The sequence below is a fragment of the Hippocampus bargibanti genome, linkage group LG19 (genome assembly GCF_051943395.1).
Source record: "Hippocampus bargibanti isolate YZ-2025 linkage group LG19, ASM5194339v1, whole genome shotgun sequence".
Taxonomy (NCBI): Eukaryota; Metazoa; Chordata; class Actinopteri; order Syngnathiformes; family Syngnathidae; genus Hippocampus; species Hippocampus bargibanti.
In genome coordinates this window covers 13458406-13468124 of record NC_142752.1, presented here as the reverse complement: position 1 = coordinate 13468124, position 9719 = coordinate 13458406, and the positions used below count along the sequence as shown (strand labels likewise).

The following is a 9719-nucleotide window of genomic DNA, read 5'->3' as shown; positions in this document are numbered from 1 at the left end:
ACAAAATCCCAACCCCCCTGAGTTCGATTGATTGACAGATGAATGGATGACAAAAGTAATGTTGAATTACGGGCCATCTTTTCATGAGATCACCTTGTCCACATATGTCCACGCTAGTGACGGAGCGAGACATCCAGAGGCTGATCGAGCTTCGCACTGCCAACAGCGCCATCTTCACGGGACAAATGCACTCGGCCATGCGTGGCTGGAGGTCAGAAAGTCCGTCCGTTTGTCCATTCTATCGTCAAGCCTGGCAAATGTTAATAAACAGGGCCATCCGGAAGGAGCTGGGCCTGGAGGGAAAGATGTCGCCGCACCAGCTAAAGAAGAAGTGGGAAAACCTGAAGGAGAAGTACCGGGTCGGTTGAGCGCAAGTTTCACTCGCATTGCCATGACACAGATGACTTTGCTTCGGGTCGCTGACGCTACGTCGTTTCCTTGTTGCACAGGTTCTGAAGAACCCCCCGGCAGGGATGGAGCGACGCGAGCGACCCCGGTGGCGCTGGTTCCGGCTGATGGACGAGGCGGCGAGTGGGCACCTGGCCACTAGGGGCAAACGGCTTGACCCTTCGATGCTGGACAACCGCGATGACAATAGCGTGTCTCGCTTGACCTTCGGCGACTTGGCGGTGCACGCGGCCTCGCTCGACTCTGATGACAAACCGGAGGCGTGCGGCGAGGTTCTTGTCGCCGGTGAGATTGACACGCGGACGGATGCTTCCGATTAGTTAGCAAAGTCGTGTGTGTGATTCGGGAGGGTTTTAGAAAATGGCGTCAAACTCCAGGCCCGGTAGGCCAAATCTGATGTGAGATGTGAGATTTTCATCAATGGATTTTTGCTTCAACATTAAGCTTGTAGTAGCCGTGCACATTCCACAATGACGTCCCTGATCCACTGCTGAAAAGAACACTTTGATCCTCTCCTCTTTCATCTAGAACTGCTTCATGTCACAAAGAGGGTACAGCAAGTGCTGAAGAAGGAACGACTCTGTGTCTTTGTGTTGTCATGTTATTTTATTTATTTATTTATTTATTTTACTTCAAGATGGCGCCGCGAGAGTGGCTGTCTTTCTAGCAGCTCCTGTATTTTGGTTTTTCTACTTCTTTCTTTCCTTTCCTCTTCCTTTCATAACTTTGCTGCTGTGAAATGTAAATTTCTCCACTGCGAGACGAATAAAGGTACATCCAATCCAAAAAACTCCTAATTGCTAAAGTCCTAACCAAAATTTCAAATTGTCCTATGTAAACCACAATAACAGTCTTTTTTTACTTCAAATTTGTCAACTATTGGATTGGATTAGCCTTTATTAGTCTTGCAATAGAGAAATTGACATTTCACAGCAGCAAAGTTATGGAAGGAAGAGGACAGGAAAGGAAGAAGTAGAAAAAAATACAGGCGCTGCTGTAAAGGCAGCCACTCTCGCGCCGCCATCTTGAAGTCAAAACAACAACAAAAACCTGAATAACAAACATGACAACACATAGACACAGTCATGCAATCTTAATCACTTGAGAGCTTTGAAAGGCGCTTGAAATAAAATATATTATTATTATTACTTTCTGCACCCTCTTTGTTGCATGAAGCAGTTCTAGATGAAAGAGGAGAGGATAAAAGCGTCCTTTTACCAGTGGATCAGGGACGTCATGGTGAAATGTGCACGTCTGCTACAAGCTAAATGTTGAAAGCACAAAGTTATAGCATCCATTGATGAAAAGAGACACATCCCCTCTCCCACGTAAATCTGCTTCAATTCCAAGCTGTAACGGTTCCACATACGCTCCTTTCTTCTCATGGCGGGATCCTCAGGCCATGCATCCATCCAGCCGCAGACTGTCCAACGGCACCAAAAACAAGGAGGAAAACAAATGACAACTAAACGAATGAAACCATGACAGCTAAAAAAATATACAGTGCAGTGACGTGCGGTGAGGTTCATGGCTGGTGAGGCACTGACGTCATCATAGTCAGATTTACAAACATATGAACTCTACAGAGTAGTTTATTCACCATTTGATTGGCAACAGTTAACGTATTTTGTTTAAAATTTCATGTCAGCATTCTTTATATACTGTATACAAACTGTAGCATAGAAAAAAAATAATTAAAAAAAACGTTTTTATCGTGTTACCTTTAGTCCATGCGCCGCTCCTTCTGAAGAAAGGCATCGATAACTTCTTTGTAGAAGCCTTCCTTATCTTTCTTCAGTTTTAAAAGTCTCTCTGTCTCAACGGAGATGACTGCCAGTGAAGAAAGTCGTCCTTGATCAGTCCTGTTCCGACTGTATGTTTTCAGTGCTGAGAATGACAACCTCGTCTATTTCTACAGCAACAAATTGGGCTGCACCGATCTCCTTTTTAATGTCATTTCTAATGACATCACCAACTGCTTCAATTAAATCGTTCTGTATTCTGTTTCACAGGCTAGAAAATACAGTGGATGTCCCAAAATGACTCGCTAGCGAAAGCATGCAATAGTTCAACATAGTAGCCACGATTAGCGGAGCCTTTACTTTCATCATTTCCACGAAATGCCAGCTGTTGTTTGGCAAGGAGGCAGGTGGCATTGATGAGATCTTTTAAAAGCTCCCGCTTCTCCTTTACCTTAGCATTGTCGATGCTGATGTTGAGTCTTCGCTCATTTTTGATGAGGCTCCGTTGTAAATTTTTCAGCTCGCAATATCCCATTTGAGTCCAGACATTGTCACAATTTGAGAACAGAAGGCAGAAAAAGCAGAAAAGGCGGTTTCTTGCTGGACATCCACACAGCCAGCCTTTTCGTGTGTACCAGTCCGCCTGAAAAGAGCGATTATTGTCTCCCGTTGTCTGAAGCAAACCTTTTAGCTCCGGTGTTGGTCTTCCTTTAATTATTACCTCCTGCTTCGATTGAAAGTCCAGTTTAGAAAATTCTTTCAATTTAGATATGTAATCCTCCATTCTGAAAGTGAGGCCAAGCAACACAAAAAAATGACTGCAGGGTTGCACTTTACTTCCTAACTGTTTACGGAAGCTTTCTGTCTCTAATTCTATTATTCTGCAGACGTGGAGTAAGAAGTATCTCTGGAATCACAAGCGCCCCCTGCCTGTCATGAGGCGGGAGAACTGTTTGCCTCACCTACGCACAGCGTTTTGATAAAAATAAAACAAAATAAACACTGTAGTGCAGTGTGTATAATGTACAATGACTCTACATTATATACACCAGCTAAACTGTAGAAATTTAGTTCATATACTAAACGTGTTTGAACGCTTTAATAGCGATATGCAGGACAGCAATGCGGTCTCACTGCAGAGCAAGCCAGCACAGTAAGCATAGTGATTGCGCAATCCATGGTGAGGCTCAGCCGGCTGCTGCCTCACCGCTCGTCTCTACTTAGTATTTGAACGGTAAATGTGAAAATTCAGCGATTTTGAAAAAAATCCTAAAACTGTGAAGTTAAATGGACAAGAACTTTAAAGTACAAATCACTAAATACATATAACTGTTTAATTTATTTTTTCATTTGATATTTCCATGATGACAGGTGAGGCACTGCCTCCCCTGCCTCCACTGACTGCACGTCACTGATACAGTGATACCTCGGCTTACAAACGCTTTAGCTCACGAACCTTTCGCCTTAAAAACATTAAATTCGTGAGAATATAATCTTGGCATACAAATTACTTATCGGCGGACGAACTAAACCACACAGTGCCAAGGTGGCTGGCGGTCTGGTTTTCCACACCCCCTTTGAGTGCCGACGTGGTTTGCTATTGAGTCTAGTACTTTTGCAATTATGGGACAGGCGAGTGTTAAGCCCAAGAGGACACAAAAGAAAATGACGGTCGAGCAGAAGAAGGAGATCATCGAAAAACACGAACGAGGTGTACATTTGTGTGACTTAGCGTCCCACTACCGGTATGCTAAGTCGATCATTGCTACATGTGGCTAAGGGTGTTTCTATGTAATCTAAGCAACGGTCTCAGGCAATAGAAGAGGTTGAAAAACTTTTGTTGATTTGGATTAGCGAAAAGCTGCTAGCAGGAGACAGTGTGAGGGTATTATCGCCGAGAAAGCACGGCAACTTCACTCTGATATCATCAAGAGGCAACTACATTAATGACCATCATAAAGGTCAATAAAACCACTTTATTATATGGTAAAGATGGAGGGCACTGATTTGCTGTGGCGACCCCTTGTAGGGAAAAGCCGAAAGGAAAAGAAGATTATATGGTACAGTTTGGTTGTTTAATTAAAATACAATATCACATTTATTATACATAAAATAAGGTATCTTTTGTGTAGTTTCAAAGGACAACCGACACCATTTTTTTGTTTCCTAACTGACATCAGAAAAACATTTCATAGCATCTAAAATACCCAAAACACGCAGGCTGATATTTTTAGTCAAATGCAAAACACCAATAAAATGAGTTAAAGTGTCCCAAAACGACTTCAAAATGACCTTGGAGATGCCGAGTTTCAGAAGGTTCCGCCCCCTTGTTCGTGACGTCACGCCAGGACGTCTTGCCTTGCTCAAGAATTAAAACAATACAACTATCAATACAATGGCTTCGGATTCGAAGAAGATGCTTTCTTGTTACTCATCCAGTTATGAATATGATTCAAATAGTTCTGAAGAGGAAAGCATAATTGTTTGCAATCGATTAAAGAAGTCCTCCCGCATCAATTCGAGCCGTCAGGACTCCAATGTAGCATCCCAGAAAATGCACAAGATGGCGCCCAAGCTGCGTTGGAAATGGGATGATTTGTCTGCTGAGAATTTGTGTCAACTAGTGTCAAATAGTAGTCTTGGTGCAACACACAACAATTCACCATCGTGTTATTTATGTGTTTTCCGTCTAATTTCGCCATCAACACGAAGTTTTCAGACCAAACAAAGTAACCAAAATGCATTGTGTGTCGCTTTCTCGGTCAGGGGTGTTCCAGACGTGACATCAGGGTAGGCATCGTCACCAGCTCAAAAACAAGACTTCCTGAATATTCAGCGCCAGTCTTAAAACGTAAAATACAGCTATATGCAGTGGAATCTTTGTAAAATACGCCCATTAGAAGTCATTTGAAGTGATTTTACAAATTATGGACACAACTTGTCCGAAGGTGTCGGTTGTCCTTTAACCTTTGACGCACTCTCCAGCTCCACAGGACATGACGAGCGCGGACGTCTCAGAGGCGAGCGGCGACTGTCAGATGGAAACGCCGCCCGACGCCGCCGGCCAGCTTCACCCCCATGACGTCACGCTTTGTGCCACGCTGCTGCCCGATGGTCTCGCCGTGGACACCGTTCACAGCGACGACGCAGAGGCGTTGGCCTGCGGCAGCCCCGTGGAGGATGAACAGTTTCCCGACAGGCGGGATCCGAGCGCACCCTACAAAGTTCTGGCGCGGGAGCGGACGGCGCTAAAACGGAAGAGGGCCATTTTGGAAAGGGACCGGGTGTGTCTCGATCAAGACCGGGCCATTCTGGATCGAGACCGGGCACTTCAGTATCGGGCCTGGCGGGAAACCACCCGGGTCGGGTCACTGCTGGGAAATGGCAAGGAAATGGCGGACAACCAGCGGGCGGGGAGCGGAGACGGTGAGCCACCGGGGATGGAAGGGATGGAGCGGATCGTCGGCCTCGAGCAGCTGGAGAACACGCAGATGCTCATGTCCTTGTTTAGAAAGCTGGTGGACAAATTGTAGGCGCTGGAAAAATTGAACTGGTTCAAAAGGTGAATATTTATATGGGATGTGGCCTTGAAAACTACAAAAAATGTGGGCATAAGACCACTTGGTCAAATATTTCTCATTGAACTTTATTTTGAAAGGACCAAACAAGAGTGGCTTGCCTTTCCAGCAGCTCCTGTATTTTGTTTTTCTACTTCTTTCCTTCCTTTGCTCACTTTGCTGCTGTGAAATATAATTTTCTCCACTGCGAATAAAGGTACATCCAATCCAATATATTCCATTTTGCTGCGACTGATCTTCACTCCTCTCCTTTCCATACCTCCACCTCTCTAATTCTCCCCCACCTGTTACCTGCTCTCGCTACAGATCACAATGTCATTTACAAACATCATGGTCCAAGGAGATTCCTGTCTAACATCGTCTGTCAGCCTGTCCATCACTATCGCGAATAAGAAGGGGCTCAGAGCTGACCTCTGGTGGAGTCCCACCTCCACCTTGAATTCCTCTGTCACACCGACAGCACACCTCACAACTGTCTTACAGTCATGATACATGTCTTGCACCACTCTGACATACTTTTCTGTCACTCCAGACTTCCTCATGCAATACCACAGCTCTTCTCTGGGAACCCTGTCATACGCTTTCTCCAGATCTACAAAGACACAATGCAATTCCTTCTGACCATCTCTGTACTTCTCTATCAAGCAAACACTTCCTAAATGTCATGCATCACTCTTCCTTTTTCAACTTTTTCCACCATTTTGTCCTCACTTCTGCCTTTGGTTTCTTCATCTTCCTCACTGCCAGCATCATCCTACACACCACCAACCTATGCTGTCTCGCTACACTGTCACCAACCACTACTTTCCAGTCACTTATTTCCTTTAGATGGCGCCGTTGACACAAAATGTAGTCAACTTGTGTACTTCTACCTCCACTCTTATAGGTCACCCTATGTTCCTGTCTCTTCTGAAAGAAAGTATTCACAATAGCCATTTCCATTCTCTTAGTAAATTCAACCACCATCTGTCCTTCAGCGTTCCTCATCTGGAGTCTAAACCTGCCCATCATCTCCTCATCTTTTTTTCCTGCGCCAACATGTCCATTGAAGTCTCCACCAATTACAACCCTCTCACTTCTCTGGATTTTCTGTATGACTTCATCAAAGTCCAACCAAAATGTCTCCTCCGCCAGCTCACGTCCAACTTGTGGGGCATACCCATAAACAACATTTAACATCACACCTTCAATTTCTAGCTTCAGACTCCTCATTCTATCTGATACTCTTTTTACTTCTAAGACATTCCTAACAATATCCTCTTTTAAGATAACCTCAACTCCATTTCTCTGTTTTCACCATGATAGAACAACTTAAACCCTGACCCCAAGCTTCTAGCCTTGCTCCCGTTCCACCTGGTCTCCTGGATACAAAGTATGTCTACCTTCCTTCTCTGCACCATGTCAACCAACTCTCTACCTTTACCTGTCATTGTTCCTACATTCAAAGTTCCTACTCTTAGTTCTATACTTTTGGCGTTCCATTTCTCTCTTTTCCTCCGGGCACACATCCCTCCTCTCCTTCTTCGACCAACAGTAGTCCATGTTCCACCGGCACCCTAAGGGTCAACAATAGCAATGGCGGCCATTGTTAGCCCAGGCATCGACAAGTATGGGATTCATAGGTTTGATTCACATATTTGTTTTGGCAAAAAAAAAAAAAAAATTACGTCGGATGCCCTTCCAGACACGGCCCTCTATATTTATCCGGGCTTGGGACCGGCACAATAATACACTGGCTTGTGCTCCCTTGTGGCTACATTGTTGTCGACAAACCCCCCAGGCCAAAAACAAATGTCCCTTCGCCGTGTATCCTAGCGTTGACTGCGCTACGCAGACCCTTTCCCATTTCCCTGATGGTTCAACATCTTTGGGCAGCGTCACAACAGATGAGCTGGCTGTCCACACCCTCAGCAGACGGGTATTTATTGCATACACCAGCTCACCACCCACGCTGGCCGGCACTCCTCACCTTCTGACAACGCGGTCGCCGAAACGGGGCAAGCTGCCATCATCGTACTCCTCTGGCTGTGAACTCTCTCTCGCGAGAGTGAGTGCTTCTCCCAGTGCCGCCGGGTGGCTGGACATGCAGGCGCAGTTCATCTGGTCGGAGTGCTTGGACGATCTGGTCACGAATCAGTTCATCTTGAATGTCCTTTGGCATCCCAGCATATGCCCGTCGGCCCAGGCTCTCGATCTCATGGGCAAGTCAAGGTAGCGGTTCCCCTGGATGTCTATCACGCTGTTTTAACTCGCAGCGCAAGAAATCTTTCAAGTTAAACTCCCCGAAACGGCTCTGTAAAGTGCCCACAAGTTCAATGTACTCGAGTCTCTCTCCGGGGCTCAGCAGCAGCAGATAGGAAGTAGCCTCATTGGTTAGTGAAAGTGCCAACTGTGCCGCTTTCACCTTGTCCGGACAGTTCGCTGCGTCGGCCACCAATTCGAACTGAGCCCTATAAGCCTCCCAACTTCCTTTCCCGCAGAACTTGGGTGCTTTCATGGGGCACCAAGCCACCTTCGGCGTCGCCATTAATGTTTACGGACCTCCTCGTGGCAGCGGCTGCACTCGCAGCAACGTCCTGGCGTGGCCCCGTAATGGCGGGCTCGCGTTCATTTCGGCACTGATTGCCAGCATAATCAGCAGAAAGACGACCTAGCTCTGTGCCACTTGACACAGGCATATCAATCACGTATGGGACGGCTTCCGCCTTTACTTTAAAAGCAGCAAAGTCGCTGTGCTGAACGGCTTCCTCCTTTACGTTCCACGTATCAAAGTTGCCGAACTTTTTTTTCTCAACAGATGGACGAGCGCCGGGAAAAACCCCAGGCTTTCTGACACTAAATGTAATGCCCTTCAGCGTGACAAATGATGCACACAGTTGTTGGTATAGCGGTTGGTCTTCTAATAAACAAAAACGTATCAATTGTCACATACATACAGGACCTGTTGTCCGCCACAACTCAACGCTAATGCTTATGTTGCGCTCTCCCCTATGGTAAGGGAGAAACTGTTGTGGGATCCAGGAAAAAAAACAAGAGACAAGCGGTGGGATACGTCTTGACTCAACAGTGGCTTACTTCAAATGCCCAGATGTAATGCAAACGTATGCGTACATTTGTACAGATGACGGCTGAAGAAACCTTCTCATCGATGGACCACTCCTGTACGACTGAGAGCTTACACAGACGAAACGTATGCGTACAACAACTTCCTGTCCAACGATCTAAATCGGTCCGACACGAAACACTAACCGAAGCATGCGTTGTAAACCAATATAACTATGTGAATGTAACCAAAATACGATATAAGATACTTTACAACCTGTCACATGCTCCCCCTCAAAATAGATGTTGTCTCCAATATATGTACTAGTAAATACATAAATGCGCTGGACGACATGCCCAAAACAATTACGCACGGTATTATGAACTGCATCCATCCATAGGAAATTGTAAACAACTAGCATTTCAGTTAATTACCAGTTTACAGACTGGAACTCTTTTCATACATTCTCTTTACATTATAATAATCAACAGTTCACAGACTGGAACTCTTTTCATACATTCCGTTTGAATTATCTCATCAGGGCTCCTTAGGGGTCTTCCTGTGTCTATCTCACTGTACTACCAAACAGAAGTGTCCATTAACCATCTCTGTAGTACTCAGTGACATAATAGGGGTGTGCACCATGCATCCAAGGCATTGTCTGTTCACCATAACATGGTACTGTCCCTACATTGTAACAAGATGGCGAACCAAGGCTATCATACGTGAATACCTTGGGAATGGGGAAAAGGGGGACACACCGTCACAGGTGGATCATTTTCCGGACCAATGTTGCCCTCCTGAGGTTGGTCAACTTCCGCAGCTCCCGGCTCTGTCCCCGGCAGTTCATTCCCCAGTTGATTGTCATCATGGTAAGGGAGATACGGTGTTGTGGGATGCAGAAAAAAAACACAAGACAAGCGGTGGGATACGTCTTGACTCAACAGT

General features: G+C 45.6%; 1 protein-coding gene across 1 annotated transcript; it reads left to right on the top strand.

The window, feature by feature from the left end:
- LOC148884078 (uncharacterized) lies at nt 1-6002 on the top strand. Its single transcript, XM_089022693.1, has 4 exons — nt 1-211; nt 272-359; nt 450-693; nt 5136-6002. The coding sequence occupies exons 1-4, from the start codon at nt 84-86 to the stop codon at nt 5681-5683; spliced, it is 1008 nt and encodes a 335-aa protein (XP_088878819.1). The 5' UTR covers nt 1-83; the 3' UTR covers nt 5684-6002.
- The last annotated feature ends 3717 nt before the right edge of the window (nt 6003-9719 follow it).